At 38.0% G+C, this 21,324-nt stretch overlaps 2 protein-coding genes across 2 annotated transcripts; both read left to right on the top strand.

Moving 5' to 3' along the window:
- The first annotated feature begins 1,672 nt into the window (after positions 1-1,672).
- On the top strand, positions 1,673-5,734 carry rgs9bp (regulator of G protein signaling 9 binding protein). Its single transcript, XM_072450565.1, has 3 exons — positions 1,673-2,144; positions 4,026-4,332; positions 5,047-5,734. Exons 1-3 carry the CDS (start codon positions 2,049-2,051, stop codon positions 5,427-5,429), a joined length of 786 nt encoding a protein of 261 aa, XP_072306666.1. The 5' UTR covers positions 1,673-2,048; the 3' UTR covers positions 5,430-5,734.
- Positions 5,735-17,617: 11,883 nt separating this feature from the next.
- mcur1 (mitochondrial calcium uniporter regulator 1) lies at positions 17,618-20,786 on the top strand. Its single transcript, XM_072451339.1, has 9 exons — positions 17,618-17,933; positions 18,794-18,907; positions 18,986-19,089; positions 19,714-19,815; positions 19,889-19,930; positions 20,090-20,161; positions 20,233-20,286; positions 20,363-20,477; positions 20,556-20,786. The coding sequence occupies exons 1-9, from the start codon at positions 17,687-17,689 to the stop codon at positions 20,609-20,611; spliced, it is 906 nt and encodes a 301-aa protein (XP_072307440.1). The 5' UTR covers positions 17,618-17,686; the 3' UTR covers positions 20,612-20,786.
- The last annotated feature ends 538 nt before the right edge of the window (positions 20,787-21,324 follow it).

Here is a 21,324-nt window from a genome sequence, read left to right as displayed (position 1 = left end):
ACAACAAACACTGCTAACCCTGAACATATGTCATTCAGCTTCACAATCATGTGCAATACTGTGACATGTCAATCATCCTGGTGTAATATTTTCTGTCCATATAACAGCTGTAAATAAGTTATGTTTTTTTTTGTATTATACTTCTGTTTCTGTACCTAATCTGTGTTGCAATTGTGGAATTGTTGGACAAATAAAGGTTATCTTATCTTAAAGCCACAAGAATCACTGAAGAATATGGTTCAGGAGCGCTGAATCACACCAACTTAGATGAGAGTACAAATACATTTCAGTGTTGCAATGCCAAAGTAAAACAGCAGTAGAGTAAAAAGTATCAAAAATATGCAAGATAAATAACTATAAAACGTCTTATACTCTGCTGAGGCCCATTGTGGTAATGGTAAGATGGACGTCTAATGTAAACAAGACGACATTCACTCTCACATTTGCTCACTGGAGTTATTCAGAGACACAATTTCTTACGATGTCAAAGAAAGTTCACACGTGAGTGCCATTTAGCCCGGCGTTTTGTAACTTTGTCCTAACCGTGTCTTTAGAGCGAAATGTCCCTCACTCCTTCATGCATTCTGTTCACTTCTAAAGCCGTCACGCTATAGATTTCACGCTTGGTATATGTTGAACATGCGTCACAATAGTCAAATGAGGCCATCCATTTTCTTGAGACCTAAGGGAACAAAAAGCTACAAAAGATTACCTTTGAACCAGGAAGCTCCACGCAACCCTAAGTGCATGTCCATTCATTTGTCTTTTTTCTTTATAATCACCATTTTCCTCTTGCAGCGCTCACAAGCTTTGACCTCAACATAAGCCAAGTGGCCAAATGCTGGTGTCACATTTTAGCAATAAAAGACACTTTTAGGCATTTAACTTTCTCACATTACAATTTGTGGCAACACATTAACTACACTATTATTCCTTAATAAAGCATGAACAAAACATAATTCATTGTGATCAAATTGTTTATTATGAAGATTCAGGCTTGGTAATTAATACCGGCTGAATCATTTCATTATTACTCATTATGACACTTTGTTCATGCTTTATTAAGACGCATTAATGTGTAGTTATAAAGTGTTACCAAATTGTTTTATTTTTGTAAAATGGTTAAAAAAAAAACACATATAGTAACCTCACACGTTAAAATGTAGTTTCTACTGGAATGTTTTTTGTTTTTTTTTATATATATAACTATTTCTTCTGCTAGTCACCTGCATTTCTATAACAAATAGAATCTCCCCTTGAGGATGAATAAGAGTGATTCTGAATTAAATTTTACATCAGGTAAAGACTGGTTTGCCTCAAGTGTGCACCAATGTGGTACAATATTAAAGGAAAATAATGATTATCCTACTTATGCTGTGTGCCATATTTTAAAACTACTTTTAATTGTGTTTTATTTACTGTATATCAAAATTGTTATCAAAATTAACAAAAAAAAAAACTTAAATTTCTTTTTTTTAGGTACAAGAAGGTATATTATAAATTACTCCCAAACTTACAAATAGATTAAATTATGGCTAGTAAAAAACTCTCTTTGCGTTTGTGAAATGAGTTTCCCTGAGGTCTGTCTGAGGGATGTGGCCCAGTGACCCTTTACAGTGGAGTGGACAGAGGCGGCGCGGCTCAACCCCTCACTTAGTAAAAGGACCATTGTAGTAGATACAGCAGCTGCCTCTCTCCTCTCTCAACCCAGCCATAGTTAATAAGATTACGGTACCTACACGCCTTATCCTGCGTCAGGAGCCTGCATAGGGGTCAATCACAGGATTAGTTAGCACCTTGTTTCTAACTTACATCCCTTTATTACATTTTTCTTTTTGATTTTGTCCCTTCGCTTCACCTCTAAAGGATGTCGAAGACTTTTGCAGGTTCTGAATTGGACAGGAGTGCCATGTTTGGACCACGGGGACTCGGGAGTGAGCGCCGGACCCTCAACTGCTGAATGAAGCGTCTCTCGGGGGGACAGGACGAGCAAAGGCGGCCAGAGAAGAAGTAAAGTGCAGATTTGGGGCTAAGAGCGTCTGTTCCTCATGCCACTTGTAAATAATAAAGTGGGCGATGAATGCACGGTCAGCACAGACAAATCTTTGACTGATGCAAAAGCTCTGGTGGAGTCCCTGATCAAGGTACAGTAAGCGCTCGTGTAATCCATAATTATTTTAATCTATTTGTATGAAACAACTTGTGAAACTATGTGAAATAGATTGTTGAAAACCAGAAGAATAATCTTTTTCAATTCAGTTGTTTGTGCCTACCTAAAGCCCGGGATAAAGCAAAAAGAAATGCATAGAAAAATAGCCTATGCACAAAATAAAAAATCTAAAATTTTTGCCACCCTAAAATAGAAAAGCCAAAAAGAAAATATGAATGTAAGCTATATTGGTAATACCCAAGCTGTATGATTAAAACGCAATTGCAAAACTAGATTACTATTAGAAATCACTCACAATAGTACTTGCATGTTTAAATATATACAGATATCCAATAATCCAATTAAATCTAACAAACAGCAATTGAAAAACACAACAGTTTTGGTGAGTCTTTGCTTTTTTAGTAGGTGTACCAAACGATATATGAGAACTTGTGTCCCCCAAGGCTAAAAAGGCACTCTCACAGAAACATGTTTTGGTCCACTGAGTCTTTTGAGTTCAATTTAAATGGCATACTTTAACCATTTGCTATTGTGCAGTCTCGCCACTCTCACACTTTTACTTGACAAAATAATTGAAAGACATAACGCTATTTATGGAATCTGTATTCGGGCAAAAGAGTGCAATGCATGAAGAAATGTACATCATTTTTCTGCAGCGTTTTATATGTGGAGGTGAATGGGCCTTATCTCGCATCTATCTCTGTCTTACAACTGGGCCACAAGCTGCGGCTGTACAAGGTTGTCATGGCTTATCCCGAAATAGATCACACATAAGGAGATTATTCATAATATTTCTTATTATCCCAGGTTTTCCTTCTTGGTTCTGGGCATGAAAAGGTCTATAAATAATCTACAGTATATGTCTGTAAAATGTGTGCATATTTACAGGCCGACTTTACTGCTGTAAACTTGTCATTGAGTTTCATAAAATTACTTTGTTAGTCAGGATGGTTTGTCCATGCATCTACAGACAGAAAATACTGAAAGAGAAGATTCACAAATCATTATCAGCAAAAGGAATGTACTGAATTCAACATTAAAGCAGCTTTGTTCACAATTTCAGGTGGCGAGGCGCTTTCAAAAAAATGTCCAGGGTGGCACAGGAAGCAAAGCCTCTGATTGGCTGTCTTTCTTCCTTTGCTGCTGTAGGCCTGTGTCAGGTTAAGTTTAGGCATTGGCTAAAAAGGTTAAGGTTATAGAAAATATAAGGGCAAGCCAATCAGCAAAGACGTTGACATTAAATACAAGGTAGTCAATCAAAAGCCACTTCCCCTGCCAGCCTGTAAAACATAAATTGCAGCAGACATGCATCTGCCTGACATCAGGAAAATAGAATGTAGAAAACAAACCTGGGGATAGAATCATAAACGATATATCTTTATAATACTTTTTTAATTACCATTTTATTGCAATTAACAATAAGTGTTATCATAGCACTAGATTGTGCTTCTTATCCATGATGTTCTCTTCTAGATCGTTGATGCTTTCACTTAGCACAAAGTACAATTCTATACAAGTTTAAACATGGGGCTTATTTAGAATATTACACTTAATTATAGAATTATAACATAAAATAATAATATAATAAGTCATCATAAGTCTAACAATTATCGTCCTTGCCCAGTGTGTGGTGAGGCAAGCCTGCCTTCCTGTGAAAAGGCCATTTGTTTCAGTCTAATAAAAAAGCCTGTAATGAAATAGATGCTTCTATGGCTATAAAAATATCCCATTTTCAAAAATGATTCACTCTCCACTGGTACCAGTAGAAACCATCTGATAGCTAGTCCAAGCGTTCTCAGGGAAAGCGAAAAAGATTATGCAAAAGCACTAAATTTGAAATTGTACACGTTTGTAGGTGGTAGCATGTCACCATCACCTGGCCTCGTGTGTGGGCGGCTGCACTGACACTCTCCAGCTTCGGGATGAGCTCAGACAGACCCGGGAGAGAGCCCTGAAGCTGGCCATGTCCATCTGCACTCACTTGACCAAAACTCTGCGGGACAAGAGCCTCCCCCAGGACCAGCGACGAGACAGTGAGCTGCTCTGGGTGAGCTTCTCCTCCAGCCTCGAACTCCTGCACGTGGACATGTGTAAGATCTTCAAAGTGGCCAACCATTTCACGCTGGCCAATAACATCTCCCTGGTGCAGACAGGTTTACAAGGTAAATGTATGGTCTCAAAACTATTTGGTTTACAAGCAATACTGTTTTAGTTTTCTATTGTTGCATGTGTTGTTGCTGGTGTCTTAGGAGACCTTGAAAAAGAGGTCTCAATGGGTTCTTACCTGGTAGATTAAAGGTTAATAAATTAATATATAAATAAAAGGAGGACACATATCATGATCAATGTTTTACTCTTGATCACCTGTACCTGACATCCATGTGACAGTTTGATTTGATTTGATCATGTTTACATCCTGTTTCTTTATCCATGTGACAGTTTAAAGGAACAGGTTGTAAACATGATCAAATCAAAGATAAACTTTACTGATAACAAATGTAATGCTGTTGTATTCTTAATTACAAGCACAATTTGGTTCACAAGACTATTATCCAAGAAAGCGGATGGAGCCTCTTGAGTCTCTCATTTTAGTTTACAGTTCCAGGGCGTAAATCCAGTTGTTTTAATCCTAAAAGCCGAGCACCTGCCCCAACCATGAGCCAGTGCTAGTGCAGCCTCTGAAACTGAGGAATTCTGGAGAGAAAGAGCTGAGCATGAGGCCTGACCTGTCCATATACTCAGGAGAAAACTCATGTGCAGGCTAAGGCTCTGGCGACTCAGGTTCAGATGTGTTTGTTGTACCTTTTTATTTTTAAACTAAGAGCTCAGGCTACATGGTTCCTTTAGCAAATAACGACATAGTTTGGCTCTTGCAGGTGGAGGGAGTGAGGTGGCTGCCAGAGCTCTGAGTTTACCTGACCTGCACCAGGCAGAGAGCACAGCGCTGCCTGCGGGATTGGAGGAGCAGGAGCACTGCAACCTGGAGCAAGACATCAACCAAATGGACCACATGATCGACGACATGGAGTCCAAGGTGAACGTGCTGCGCTGGATGGTGGAGCCAGAGGGGGTACTTTTGCCCCTGGGCAGCACAGACAGCGTCTCTACTGCCCTGCTGTCTGTGGACGAGGAGAGTCCCGGGATAGAAGAGGGACCCAAGCCTCTGTGCCAGCGCAGCCATGTGTTTGTGCTCATCCTGCTGTGTGCGGTGGTCGCTGTGGCAGCGACTCTGTCCATCTGCATCGTCCTCTTCACATGAAGGATCCAATGTCACTCACATAGTTTGAATCATTTACAGTCCTTTTAAATTATTTCTACAGATGTACTGTAAGTATTTGTGCATACTGAGGAGGAAGCTTTTTGGCACTTTTTAGAAGAGATTAAAAATATTTATTTTATTAAAATGTTCTCGGAATTCCATATGTATGTACAATAAAGAACACGAATATCAATATCATGGACTGAAACCTTTGTCACCACAATAAGACTGTTATTGTTTTCAATATTTATAATCAGCTTGTACTTCAAGATGGTGAAAAGAAGGCTGATAGTTTTGCAGTGACAGCAAAGAAATACTATTAATAAGCTATTTAAAAACTTTCCCACTTTGCAGAGACCAAGCTTGGCATTTTCGTTTTAACAGCTGTTGCTTTAAATCATTACAGTATATATAATATTACACTTGTGTAACAAGCGAAGTATAGAGAATGTACATTTGGGCTGAATTAAACATGAATTTGTTAATATGGCTGTTTTACTGTGTTTGTGTTCACACTTTCAGTTTAACACAGACAATTACAGTGATTTATAATAATTATTGTTTAAGTGAATTTCTTGTTAAAGTAAAATTGAGCTTTTAGCATCACTTACTGTAACTACATCTGCTTACAGTATTTGCTGCCAGCCACATAAATTATGTTTATCAATCAGAATAAATGACATTAGGTTACGAAACAGTGAAAAAAAATTCAGTTCAAAACTCTTTGTTTCTCCTCAGTTTTATTTTTCCGATTCCATCACTTTAGACGGTACACGTGGCCAGTCCGTAGCCGAGGCAGGACCATTCATTTGTCATCTCCACGGAGTTTGGTAGTGAGGTAAGACCACTCTCTACAAGAGAAATACAAAATAAAAAGATTTAAATGCATGACCTTTCACAGAGTCGTCCGTGTTCATTAAGACAATGAAGTTTCTGTTTCTGACCTCTGACCAGATTGTAGAGATTGCAGTAGTTGGTGCCGTTGTCGAGCAAACTTGAGAATGAAACCGACTGAGACTGGGCCTGTGGAGGAAGAGAAGCCAAACTGTATTACCAGCGCGTGGAAATAAAACACAAACTGTTTTATTATTAATCTGACCAACACGGCATGGAGACAAATGTCAAAATGTATTTATTGGAAGTAAATGCCTGTCGGGAGTATTTCTATCAAGTGATGCAGTTGTTTGGGATACAGTTTGAACTTGGACTTGGGTTTCATTATCTGGTGGTTTAGTTGGGGTAACACACACACAGTTTTTTTTAAGCAATAAAAACACCCATAATTGGAAGGAAAAACGTTTACTGGAGAACATTTTTGCAAAACAATATCATGGAGACCGGCAGCTACAGAAAATGTACATGCACCTTAATGAACAACAAGTACAACAAGTACAACAAAGTAAATGAAAAGATGTCAGCTACTTACAAAGACCCTGCAGCCTCCGATCAAGACAGTGGGCATGAATTTGAGGCTGAGCGTTTCGGCTGTGAGTCCGTCCGCTGAGGTGTGGTTAGCCATGAGCGCCAGAGGAGTCACGGACACCAGCTGAAGACGAGACATGACATGACATATGCGTTTTTACCGTAATTATATGTAAGACCAAAGCATGACTAGTGTGTGCAACTTCTGAAACAAAAGTTGACCTTTAGGATTTATACAGTACATCAGTCAAGGTCATTCATTTATCTTTTTCTACCACCTCATTCTCTAGGCCTGCAGCCAAACTATTTACTTTGGTCACGAAGTAAGATGCTCCCTGGGTAATTTTCTATGGATTTTAAAAGTGCGTTCACACATCTAGATCCTAGATTGAGCCCATGTTAGTCCTGAAGTGGGCTTGGTTTGGTGCTAGTTGTTTAGTACTGATCTAGTCCAGGTTTAGTTTTGGGTTTAGTCCTGTTTTAAACCCAATTTCGATGTGCTGACTGTGCTGTGCAAGTGTGAATTCACCCGTAATTTCCTTTAAGGTTAAAGCAGTCTTTAAAAGGGACATGCAGATTTAGTTTCCTGTGTAAGAGTTGGTGAATTCGTAGTTTTACACCTCAAAGAACAAGAGGAAAATTTCTGTCAAGATCATATTTTTATACTAGAAATCCATTTTCACACACAGCGTTTAAATGCCTTTGTTGAATTATTTACATTGTAATGACAAGCTGCACATCCAACCACTGGACTGAGAGCCACAATCTGCTGCTCCAGTGCCGTGCTGATCTGTGCACACGGGGTTGCAAACAGCCTGTGAAGACAACAGAAAGGTCAGTAATATGTGATTTATGAACATAGTTGTGGGTTTAGAGGTTATATTGAGATCAGAGGCAATTTTAGGGAATAAATCAAATAAAGATTCCAAAAATATGAAACTCTTTCACTTTAGTTTTTATGTTATACACAATAAAAGTATTTTAATCCCTTTACCAATTTGCAGTTACTTATATATTTATGTGTTCATTATATTTCAGGTGGCATCGATAAAAGATGAATTATTTTGATGTGCAATTTGTGTAAATGTTTGAATGACTATACTTGACTATAATGACTATAATGACTATAATGACTATACTATACTATAATGTTCAGCTCTACAAAAATGGGTTAGGGTGTATTATTCAGCTTGGGTGAAAACATCTTATTCTACTGTCAGATATGAGTGATATTACAACACAATCATCAATTATCAATCAATATTAACGCAAGAATCAAGGCACTAAAATTTGACATTTTTACATCCCTCATCAAGTATTAAAAAATCTCTTCTCCTCACCAGATGGACCTGCAGAAGGCGTGGTAGGGCACTGGTCCTGGGACGGCCCTCACGGAGCAGAGCAGGGCAGCCACAAGAGCAGCGGGCAGCAGAGTCTTCATGTCTGTGGTCTGAGTGTGTCCTCCTGAAGAGATGCTCCTCTGTGACTGACTCCACCTTTACATGGAAACATGGCGCTGCCTCGATTCAGTCTGCCCTGAAATCAATTGGTCTGCGCTGACGGACTGTGGGTCTTGTGGTCACAAACTGACTTCACGGAAGCCAAAGACAAAAGGGTTATGATAATTGTAAATAGAGACAGCAACTTCAAATAAATGTCAATGATTTCTCTAAAGTGGCATAATTCCAAGTGAAGTGACTAAGAACCGTATTTATTTAAGTTTTGTTAAAAGTGCTCTATGTTAGGAAAGAGTAACACACACACACACACACCAAAAAATATAATTGAGATATAAAAAATTCAAACACAGCATCACACTCTCAAGTTACAGATTTCCATTTTTTTTTTGTATTAAAAAAACATGTCTGCCTTTTTTCCTTTGTCACGACCAAGATCACAGTAAAAATACTTGTTTGTTTCTTTTTGTGTTTTTTGACAAATGTGTGGCTACATGGCTTCCAATAATTATCTATCATGGAACGATATAAAATAATAAAATAGTAATAACAAAAAAAAAGAGACATCTATGTGTTAAGTAAAATTGGCAGCTGTAAATTGCCCCTGGTGGATGAATGTGAGAGTGAATGGTTGTCTGTGTGTTTATATCTGTGTTAAGCCTGTGATGAGCTGGTGTACAGGGTGTACCCCGCCTAAGGCTCAAAGTCACTGGGATGGACTCTAGTCACCTGCGATCTAAATGGGAAAAAGCAGTGGAAAATGAATGAATGAATGAATGAATAATTACAAATATATATGATAAAATCAATCAAATCAAGTAAATCTTCCATTACAATATAGGACACATAGAAGGGACACCTCTTATTATTTAATATAAAGTATATGTACAGAGTCTCTGGTTGAAAGTGTGTTAAACTGATTTATTATTGCTAACAGTAACTCATGATACTGAGAACCTAACCATGCATTTCATTTTACTGATTAGCTGTAAGCAAGAATCTTGTCAGCATCTAAACAAGACTCGTGGCCTTGATTCCCGGAAGGATTGTGCTTTGACAACAAATAATGTCATGTAAATATGTTTTCTGTGAATAGTGAAGATAATCGATTTGACTAAGTTGCAGACTGGAGCAACGTTCAAAGCAATGCCGTCTTATTGTTTTTAAAGTTCATTTGGTCAGCCAGTTGCCACATGTCCGTGAGTGGAGCCTAACTGACGTCAGGGCAGTTTGAATCGAGGCAGCTCCTTGTTTCCATATAAAGGTGGAGCAGAGCTGGAGTCAGTCACAGAGGAGCATCTCTTCAGGAGGACACACTCAGACCACAGACATGAAGACTCTGCTGCTGCTGCTGCCCGCTGCTCTTGTGGCTGCCCTGCTCTGCTCTGTGAGGGCCGTCCCCGTCCCAGGACCGGTGCCCTACCACGCCTTCTGCAAATCCATCTGGTGAGGAGAGAACTTTGGCTGAATTTTGACAGCGTTAATCTTGTAGTCTATTGTGTGTAGACAGACCAATAAAAGTTCTATTTTGACCTGGTTTAGACCTGGTTTAGACCTGGTTTAGACCTGGCTTAGGCCTGGTTTAGATCTGGTTTAGACCTGGTTTAGGCCTGGTTTAGACCTGGTTTAGACCGGGTATGGTCCTGGTTTAGATCTGGTTTAGACCTGCTTTCGACCTGGCTTAGGCCTGGTTTAGACCTGGTTTAGACCGGGTATGGTCCTGGTTTAGATCTGGTTTAGACCTGCTTTCGACCTGGCTTAGGCCTGGTTTAGACCTGGTTTAGGCCTGGTTTAGACCTGGTTTAGATCTGGTTTAGACCTGCTTTCGACCTGGCTTAGGCCTGGTTTAGACCTGGTTTAGGCCTGGTTTAGACCTGGTTTAGACCTGGTTTAGACCTGCTTTCGACCTGGCTTAGGCCTGGTTTAGACCTGGTTTAGGCCTGGTTTAGACCTGGTTTAGACCTGGTTTAGACCTGGTTTAGACCGGGTATGGTCCTGGTTTAGATCTGGTTTAGACCTGCTTTAGACCTGGCTTAGGCCTGGTTTAGATCTGGTTTAGACTTGATTTATTCTGTTTAAAGGGTTCTGAACTTCACTGCAATGGTGGTACGCAGATTTACCTCAATTTAAAAAAATAAATATATTTAGTCAAATATTTTGATATGGGGAGCTATGGCTTTAGCTGTTGTCTAATATGCTTTGTCCAAATCCAGGCTGTTTTCATCTCCATGTGTACGGATCAGGATGACACTTCAGCAGCAGATTCAGGCCTTCAGTCCTGCAATCGGATGTGAAAACTGTCATTACAATGTGAGTAAGATTATTATGATTTTAAAAGCTGCTGTTAAGAAAAAATATTGTGAAATCTATAAACAGGAAGAATTAACATTGATAATAACATTCAAAGGTAGCTGGAACACAGCTTATAGTAACAGAAATGAGTATTTTAGAGTATGTCCTTAAATCTGTAACAAATGGTTTAGTAAAATAATAAGTTATAAATATAAATATAAAGTAAAAAAACAAGCCTTTCTTCCTCCTCAGCTGGTGTCAATGACTCCCAAGTTTTTGACGGCGAACCACACCTCAGCGGACAGACTCACCACCGAAACTCTCAGCTTCAGTTTCATACCTACCACCAAGGCCCAGGGCTGCAGGGTCTTTGTAAGTATCTGATTTGTAAAGATTTAAAATAATATATTTGTGTCCTGAATATGTAACTTTTCTGATGGAGGGTCCACCACTCGCTCGTGTCCATGGAGATGTTATCGCTCTGTCTGAAATAAACTGATTTAAGAGCGACAATACCGGCTTTATAACAAATACACATGAAAGTGATTGCAATGACTCATCCCTCTCAAATTAACTTTTAACATTGTGTTTTAATCACTTACACTTAATACTATTTAGGCATTTAGCAGTGTTGCAGATATTGTTTTCATTGTGCTTCATACTCTTATGTTTGAATGAGATAATGTGAGGTCTGACCATGGGTCAGTTCACGCACAGTAATACATTTTCGCGGAGGTCGGAATAGTGAAAGGAGGGGGCGGTCAGCGCGCGTGAGTGACACGGATGCCCTTCCTGCAAAAGCAGTGGGAGACATAAGGATAGATCAGCAGCAAAGGGACAAACACTTTTGATGCAGAGACAAGTGTAGGAAGAAGAAAGAACAAAAGCATGTGACACATGAATCAGGCAGCAAACCAAACCACAGCCATGGACCCAAAGGTACCGGAGTGTGAATATTGTGGATGATTCGCTAGTCGTGTCTACCTTTTTCAGACAGTGCTGCATTAACATTAACGCACCTTGCACACTGTTGTCATTCATAGAGGGGTTTATTATGGGTCAGTTTACCACATGTTTGGTTACGGGTAAATGGAGCTGTGTGCCACAGTGGGGCCCAAGTTGGCCAACTCAAGTGGGGCCCACGTCCATTTTACCCACTCAAAACCCATTCCCATATACCCCCCTTACATCCAACATGAGGCCCATACGACACTATCCAAATGGTGCCCAAGTTGGCAAACTCAAGTGGGACCCACATACACTTGCCCAATTATATCCCATGCCCACCTACCCCGCTTTCATCCCACATGGGGCCCATACTGCACTTCCCAGATGGGGCCAAAGTTGGCAAACTTACATATAAACAGCATGTACAGGGTAGAGGGCGGTCTACGCACTGCACAGTGCTCAAGCAAGCTTTATAAATGAGGCCCCTGATCTGCGGAGGGGCGACCATGCTCACAGTTAGTATGTATGTTTTTCAAGAATTATTTTAGCAATAAAAGCTGTAATCGAATGAACACAAGATAGATACATTTCAAACCTTACTGTGGGACATTCCAGGGGCAACTATAACATCTCCATAGAGACAAGTGCATTTTGAAATTGTTTGAATTTGTTTCCTTTGTTCCAGGCTAATTCCCAGTCCCTTGCCTTCTCCACTATTCTCGACAATGGCCTCAATTACTGCAACCTTCACAATCTGGTTTCAGGTCTGACTTCGTTTACTGCTAAATAATAGGTTTTATTATTAATTATGATTATTAATTGCCTTATCATTTGTGCATTTTCTCTTAGCGAGTGGTCTTGCTGCAAGGCCGGACTTCATGGAGATGACCAATGAGTGGGCCTGCCTCGGCTTTGGACTGGCCACATGTAAAGTCTAATGACTTTACATGAAGAATGATGACTACCGTTTTAGGATGCAGCAATAGTTTGTAATTATTGTCTTGAAATAAGCATTTAAATAAAAATATGATAATCAATTGTTTTTTTTTTTGTTTTCTTTTCAGCAAGTTAGTTTTGGGGTTGGAAAGCTGGACACGGCCCCTTCTGTTCAAACATCCCCCTTTTCAAGAAGTTAAATTATTGTAATAAACTCATTGAAACTTAATTCGGTGTCCATTCATAGTTCTTGTGGTGATCCTTAAAAACCTGCTGAGGGCAGTCAAAGCCTTATAACATCCCCACAGCCTGATGCAGACCATGCTTCACTGGAGGAATGTACTGACCAGGGGATGAGCCTGGATTCCTCCAGACAAGATGCTTTCTATTCAAGTGTCCAAACTTTGTTTAATCAGACAGATGTGTGCTTTTACAAATCATCCCCATTTGGTCCATGTTTGGTCAAACTGATCCATTTCCATTAAGTCCAAATGTGATCCTATTCACTTTGGCCGGCGCAGTTTGTGTCACCCATTTTTTTGTGAACTTCCTTATATATACTCCAAATATATGTATCTATGGTATCCATGGGAGGGGTTTTGAGACCTAAGTACATAGTTCTGAAAATGAGTGGGATAATCACGTCAGAAATAGTCTGCAATGCGTTCTGGTTTTCAGTCCAGTATTTTTTGAGCAAGAGGAGAGTCCCAGAACACATGACAATGGTCAGCTTCAACCACAATTTCTCCAACATTTAGCTGTCCATTTATCTGTGTTGCTGTCCAGGTTATTTGTGTATTTATGTAATAACTTCCAAACATTAAAAGTTATAGTTTAAACAAAACATACTAAAAAGTCTGCATTATATTTTTTTATTCACAGTTTGGATAAATCGAGCATAATCAACTCAACACATTTTTTGCGACAAATGTTCCTCATCATTTACAGGTGGCCAGTCCGTAGCCGAGACAAGCCCACTCATTCGTCATCTCCATAAACTCTGGCTGTGCGGCAAGACCACTCGCTAGGGGAAAGCACGCACATGGTGAACAAATCATGACCAATAAAAGATAATCAATATATTTAGAGGTTTTAGTTATAACACCTGAGAGCAAAGTGTAGAGGTTGCAGTAATTGAGGCCGTTGTCGAGCAAACTGGTGAACGCAACGGACTGGGAGTTGGCCTGTCAAGGAAAACAATTACTTACAACATCTGATGAAGCAAATAAACTTTAAACAACCACAGTACACGATACATTTTGTAGCATATACTAACATTGACCCTGCATCCCGCCGTTAAAACAGTGGGCATGAATTTGAAGCTGAGCATTTCGGCCGTGAGTCCGTCCGCTGAGGTGTGGTTAGCCAGGAGCGCCAGAGGAGTCACGGACACCAGCTGAAGACAAGGAGAGGGAACGGGGCCATTACTTCATCTAGATGTGTGGGTTAATCATTCAAACACAGTTGATTTGTCATCTAATTTGCCAAATTTAAAAGCAAATTTGGGGAATTATAAAAGCAATTGACTAAAAACTACTTTCAAGTGGCATAGACTCTTTCAGAATCAAAGTTTTAATACACAATACAAAATTTGGTGATACAGTATCGATATTGTGGGCTGCTGTATCGACATATCACCATATATCGAATTATTTTGTGACCGCACTACAATTTTCTTAGTTTACACAAACCATTTGACATTTTGACTGTTTTGATTATTAAAATGGCTGTATTTCATTTTGAGTTTGTGCAGATCGTGGTTTAACAAGGAAAAATGTTTTTTTAAATCTATCAGGTTCTTTAAAAAGTAGTGATATATTGTAGAATATCATGATAAGATAAGATAAGATAAGATATTCCTTTATTGTCCCACATGGGGAAATTTCATTGGTGCAACGCAGGAAGATACAGAGGTAGATACAGAAGAACAGATCACTTATAGGAAGTCTGAAAAACACTTTCAGTAGAAGATCTCCTATAAATAAATAAAAACTCCCATAGACAAATAAATAAATAAATACATAAATACCATTGCATGTGATCACGACAGTAAATGAGCAATATATTGACTATCGCATGTATAACAAAACCGTGATATTATCGTATTGCAGTGTATCGTGTATTACATCGAATTGTGACCTGTGATTCCCAGCCCTACTTTGTGAAAGTAAGTGTAACATTGATTAGGAAAGACAAAATAAAGATTTGATGGATGATATAATGAGCAGGAGATTAAGATTTTTGGAGTCTGAAGTCCCTCTGATGCCCCTAACAAAGAGTAAATGCAGTGGAGTAGGCGGGAATTTAACCACCAGCCATTTCAATTGTGGATGTCTATTTATGAAAAAGGAAAAGAAAGAAAAACATGACTTACATTGTAATTACAGTTTCCACAGCCGGCTTCAGGACTGAGAGCCTGAATCTGCTGCGTCAATGTGGTGGTGATTGTTGCACATGGCGTCCCAAACAGCCTAGATTTGAAAACAAGAATTCAAACAATTTATATAATAAACCAGGTCTAAACCAAGACTCAGGACTGAATCTCACAGGTGGGTAGTTCTCATTTACTCACTTACATTACTGAACATTTACCTCTTTGAGTAGTTTTTGGACTTTTAATTTGAACATTTAGTTTGAAGTAATTGTATTCTTAAAGGTTTTGGTTCTTCTCTTCCCACTGTAAGTAATTCTACAAGTGATTCAATCTTTATGTTGTCAATATTAAATCATTTGAACATCTATAGCTCTGTGTCCTTCAAATATCAATTATTTTGTCTAATTTTTGTGTCTATACTTTGAAAACATCTGATTTTTAGCATGTATTTTTGTTTTGGCCGTCTAGTGACATTAACTTAAACTAAATCAAATTGTAAATCTGATATTACTCTTACTCGAGCAATATTATTTTGCAGTAACGTTACTCTTGAGTACAATTTTCAATCATGACTTTGTATAATGGAATTTTGTTTTGTAAAAGCCCTGCTTGGACGTCGCAAATCAGCCATGACTTGTCCCTCGCAAATAGAAAAATAAAGGTCCAATCCAACTCTAAAATTGGTATCAACTTGGAACAACTCTCATTGGAAGTTCTCTCCTCACCAGATGGATCTGCAGAAGGCGTGGTAGGGCACCGGTCCTGGGACGGCCCTCACGGAGCAGAGCAGGGCAGCCACAAGAGCAGCGGGCAGCAGCAGCAGCAGAGTCTTCATGTCTGTGGTCTGAGTGTGTCCTCCTGAAGAGATGCTCCTCTGTGACTGAATCCAGCTCTGCTCCACCTTTATATGGAAACAAGGAGCTGCCTCGATTCAAACTGCCCTGAAATCAATTGGGCCGCGGTGACGGATTGAGGGTCTTGTGGTCGACTTCATGCTGTCATTACTTACGATCCATGAGACAATACAACTATTATCACGTTCAGTTGTGACGCATAATTACAGCTTTGGATACATCCTATTTGGTACTATTGACGTTCCTTTGTATCCTAAATAAAAATGGTAAAAAGTAGGCCTTTATTTTATTTTGTGTGTATGTATAATGTGGCATATTCACGTGCAGCACAATACACAATTTCCCCCATGTGTGGACAATAAAGGAATATCTTATACAAGTAAAAGATACAGAAAACAATGATAGTCCAAAGTAATAAAAGTCTAATAAGAACAACAAAGTAAAAATAAAATAAAATTAAGATTAAGATGCACATTCGGAATTTGTTGGAATTTTTGTATTTTCTATTTTTCTATTCTCCTTAAAAAAAAATATTAACTGTCTTTGTATCATGTATGTATTTTGAATTGCTCCACATTTTAGTTCAGGCAAACTATGTTTTAATGCCACAATGTATAGCATTCCAGGCAATCCCAAGCATCATTGCACTAATCTGTGAAAAATGTATGCATTGTTATTGTGAAAATGAATATGCATCCACGTCGCCATGTCGTAATATCTTATCTAATACCATATTGACACATTTCCACTGACAAAGACAAGTAACGTTCTTTATTCGTCATTATTCATGGTTTATACTTTGATAGAGGGTTATTCCTAAAACATTGTGAGTTCCCTGTATTGTCTTTCCTATTGTCTGGTCTGCAGTATCTTCTTTAACTGTGAGAGTCACCAGTTTTCTAATGATCATCAGGTTTTCTCATGCAAATCACAGACAAACTGATTATTCACGCTTCATTGTCCCAAGCACATTAGGCAGCTGAATGAATGAACCCACAAACGGTGCCTTAATTGATAAAACTCATGAGAATTGGTCAAAGTTATAAAAAGCATTTTAGCTTTAGCAGCAAACTTTTAACCTACTGATATCCAGGATAGCATCTTTTGGTTTTGGCTTTTTTTTTTTAATAATGTGCCACTTATTTTCTTGCCCAGAATAAATGTGTTTCAACAAAGAAGATGGGTGCTCGCTCTACATTATTACTACATGTTTACTTTCCTCATAGTTTTGTATCATGAATATATTGGTTAAATTAGTGGTTCCCAATCATTTTCTTTTTCTTTTTTTTAACAACCCCTATTTTACCCAGATCCTCTGCCAACCGTAACGTCCTTATCCTACCTGAGAAGCCAAGTCTTATAAGAAAAATAATCTTCTGGTTAAAGATGCTATAGCACAGTAATAAATAATAATATCAATGAATTTTTTTGGACACTCAAAGACGCTTTACATTGCGTTATTCATTCATTACTAATTTGGTTGTGGTAAGTCGCTACTGTAGCCACAGCTGCCCTGGGCTAGACTGACAGAAGCGAGGGTGCCAATCTGCGCCATATTAGGCAATGTGTGCGAAGTGTCTTGCCTACACCATGGAAGTTTGCACTAGAGCCACTGCCATCTCACTTTGGCACCTGGTTTCTCCTGAGGTCTCACATCCAACTACGGAAAAAATATATATACATGTATATGCATATGTATATAGTAGCCTATTATATATATATTTATATTTACAAACGTGAGCAAATTAGACCTGATACTAAACATTATTGTCTCGGGTTTAGTCCATTGCTCATTGTTAAAAAAAACATTTTGTTCTGAAAGGAACAACAGGATGTTCAAAGCTTTGTTGTTTTGTTCCATTGATTTGCTGTAACTTGACAGTACTTTGTAAACTACGGGAAGGTGAAGCAGCAATGCTCTGACTTCACAAGTTTAGTCCATGGTTTAGTCCCTATAGGAGGTTTAGTTTCACAATGTTAGCAAAAATAGTAAAGTCACGGCTTAGATATTTAATCCATACGAGTGTAGATACGTTTTATTATCCAGTTTGTTGTCATCACAGATTTGTGTCAAAGCTCTTTTCTTCTTCTTCTTCGTGCGCCGCTGCTTTGACGTCTCCTTCTCGCTTTAAACCACATTTTAGAAACTTCATTCACTCTCTGAAGACAGAAAAACCACGTTACGAAGCCTCGAAGCTGACCCGGCACAAGTCCGTCAGAGGTAAAGTCAAGCGTAAAATGCGTAAAATTGAGCTTGAAACGAGGCGCTGCGTGACAGGCGTCTGACTCTGCGTAATAAGACATTATTATGGGAAAATTACACATGACAATGGGACTTGAGGAACAGAGGTCATTAGGCCATTTTGTCTTCTGACTGTCACCATTACAGTTTAAACTAACTTTGTATTCAATTCAAATACGTAAAATGGCACAACTATTTTTACGTGGCTACTATTCTCAATAATTTCTGTTGTTTTGTACTGTTTTTGCCCATTTTCTATTCCGTTTCTCCACGACAGTATGGGCCTAGTGCTCCTCCCACTGCTATAATTCCAGATCATACTAATTATTTTAGATTTTTAAAAATGTGTTTATTTTGTAAAATGATGCTCAAGAACAGAGGACTGCTACGATTAATCAGAATAATCATGACTCGTCGACTACTAAAATAATCGGAAGTTTTATTTTGACAATCACAGTCGTATTTGACAATTATAATCATTCATTGGACACTTAAACTTATGCTAAATGAGCTTTCATTTCAAAAACAGCTCAATCAGATTTCTGTTTTGCATGTGAAAGGCAATTATTGATGTATGGCTTCTTCATATATACTTAGTTTTATTTGCATAGTGAAAATAGAGAGTATTAGCCGTAAAAAAAAAACATCTAGAGCTACTGTACAACCCTCCATTCTCCGACCGTGGTGTTTCTGTGTAAATTCACGCCCTCATTCTCTGCTAATGTTTACAAAATACTCCACATTGCTGACCAACTTTCCACGTGTCTTGTGCTCTGTTGTGCATTATTACATTTTGCCTGGTTTGTTTATCAGAATACTGTTTTTCCTAATCATTTCAGAGTGTTTTTCGTCAACCACCCAAACGATACATCATAATTTAACTGTACCGAAGAATGAAGGAAAGAACTTGTTCTTTGACACACACGCAGTTGTCCGCCTCTTGGAAGACAATGGTGATTTTATAAATAATTTCCCACAACATTGATAATTCCAGCTTTTTAATAAATTGCTCGTGTATTTTTCTTTTGAAGGTTTCACCACGCAGCAGGCTGAAGTCATAGTCAACGTACTGGTTCAAATGACACACTCCAACATGGGTGTGATTTACTCGGACATGGTCACCAAAGTGCAACAGGTTAGACTTGTGTGCAACTATTTAAGCACATTATTTAGTTTTTTAATGTAAAATTTGTGGTTGCCAAGTATAGCTCATGCATCTGGGACATAAAACTCCTGCTATAGAAACAATAGATAGTTACCTTTTGGATCACAAAGGAATTGACACAGAATGCAGCAACTGTATAAGACTGGGCTTAAATAACAATAGACATTTATTTATTTGTATTGTTGTATTGTTAAAAAAAAACAAAAAAACAACAACAATAACATACATTATTTTGTACTTTTTTGCTGTTAGGGTTGATTTTCTTTATGTTTAAAAGTATTTGATTATTATAAAAAAAAAAAACGTTTTTTTTTTCTTTTTCATTTTTCAAAGTAAAATAAAAACCAACAAACAGAAACACAAACTCTAAATAAAATAAAACAAACGGCAAAAGACAGGACCAGAGGGAAAAAAAACTTATTTTGTGGAATTGAAAATAAGAATTTGGGGAAAAATATAAAATAACGCATTTAAAAAAAACCTCCAAGTCCAAATCACGTGTCCCATTGTCTAGTTTCTCTCAAATGTATCCATTTCTATGTTGAGTCTGTAAGTCCATTGTATGTAGCGTTGATTTTTAAATGATTTTGGCAGGAGATCATGTTGCAGCGTGTCATGTCTCAAATTGCAACCGTTAAAAAGGACATGATCATCCTCGAAAAGAGCGAGTTTTCGACGTTATTGGCAGAAAATGAGGTAAAGATTTATTAGAAACGCAAATGAGTCATAGCCTCATTCCTCATCTTGACTTTGTAACATTTTCCAACAGAAACTGAAAATCCAGCTATTGCAGCTTAAAGTCCAGCTGACAGTAAGTAGTCCGTCTATTCAAACAGCAAAACTCCAATACAAATGATGTAATAATCAAGATTTGTACTTTAAATGACTGAAATAGTAACAAAACATGAAATGAAAAATTGAGAACAGAATCCCTCGTCTCACATGGTATATATTATAAATGTTTTTTCAGGATATAATGAACAAAGTGCGTTCTGACAACCTTTTGGACTTGCATTTGGAGAAAAGTCGATCAAAAGAATTGGTGAGCGTTCAGCAAATAACAATAAAGTACTTCATCTATTTAGTTTACTTATGTTTTCACTATATTTACAGAAAGCACAGCATGAAAAGAGACTCTTGGAAACACGGACAGAAATAATGGAAATGGTTGGTATTTCTCTGTATTTGACATCGTGTAATCGTGTAACAAATGTAGATATTCATGATTTTACTGTTTTTCCAGACTGCTGAACATGAATGTCACCTCACCCAGACCAATATGAAGATTGACACAGAAGTTGCCGGGATAAAAACAATGTTGGAGTCCCATAAATTAGATACCATCAAATATCTGGCAGGTACGTAAAACACAAAGTGAATACATTTTATATTTTCCAATGTTTTCGTAACTAATGCAATTGTTTCGTCCCTTATAGGTTCAATATTCACCTGCCTCACTGTGGTTCTGGGTTTCTATCGTATTTGGATGTAAAATGTATACTACTGGAAGCACTGAACACTTAAAAGATTTATTATATATATCCCTGAACCTATCTATTTTATACAGTTCAAGGTTTATTTTATTTACATTCACAACAGCATTTTTTATTTATCATTTTGCTAAAACCATTTGAAACTAATTGTTAGTGGTACAACACTGATTTTAACTCAACATGTTTGCTAAAAAGTTGAGTTATAGTTCAGTTTGCATCAAATTTTCTAAATTCTTCAATTTATTTCAGAAAATAACTTGACTTGAAATGACCAATTACTGATCCCAGTGTTACAACATAGGCTTTTATAATTTCTTGCACAATCCTACATAATCCTACATTTGAAGACATGCGACCTTTAAGTATATTTTAATAATCTTTGTTTGAAGCTGTACAAATCAAGTGCAAAAATGACCTGCTTTTGATGGACACAATTAAATGCACACAATGTACTGTATTTAATGACAAGGGCGGAACCACTTTTTTCTTTTCTTTTTAATGAACTTTAAAAGAAAATACATTTAATCAAATTAAATTAACCTGTTACCATCCACCTATTTTCGCCCTGTGCACAATGGTTGGACATACCCAAATGGCATTGCTTATTAAAAGAGGATCTTATGTTTCACATGCAAGTGTGATGCATCATTAGAAAGCTTAGGCCTTCTAGTTTCTGCAGATGTGCACATGAACACTGTCAGGGCTTCAGAAC

The sequence above is a fragment of the Eucyclogobius newberryi genome, unplaced genomic scaffold (genome assembly GCF_026437365.1).
Source record: "Eucyclogobius newberryi isolate DKJ021-1_F unplaced genomic scaffold, fEucNew1.0.hap1 SCAF_18, whole genome shotgun sequence".
In the NCBI taxonomy this organism is placed as follows: domain Eukaryota; kingdom Metazoa; phylum Chordata; class Actinopteri; order Gobiiformes; family Gobiidae; genus Eucyclogobius; species Eucyclogobius newberryi.
This window is presented reverse-complemented; position numbering and strand designations above follow the sequence as displayed.

Coding starts and splice junctions, on each gene's coding strand:
- mcur1 (XM_072451339.1), top strand. CDS start 17,687: ATGTTAGCAAAAATAGTAAAGTCACGGCTTAGATATTTAATCCATACG. Junction 18,908..18,985: donor CCGCCTCTTGGAAGACAATG/GTGATTTTATAA, acceptor TTTCTTTTGAAG/GTTTCACCACGCAGCAGGCT. Junction 19,816..19,888: donor CGTTATTGGCAGAAAATGAG/GTAAAGATTTAT, acceptor ATTTTCCAACAG/AAACTGAAAATCCAGCTATT.
- rgs9bp (XM_072450565.1), top strand. CDS start 2,049: ATGCCACTTGTAAATAATAAAGTGGGCGATGAATGCACGGTCAGCACA. Junction 2,145..4,025: donor TGGTGGAGTCCCTGATCAAG/GTACAGTAAGCG, acceptor ACACGTTTGTAG/GTGGTAGCATGTCACCATCA. Junction 4,333..5,046: donor GGTGCAGACAGGTTTACAAG/GTAAATGTATGG, acceptor TGGCTCTTGCAG/GTGGAGGGAGTGAGGTGGCT.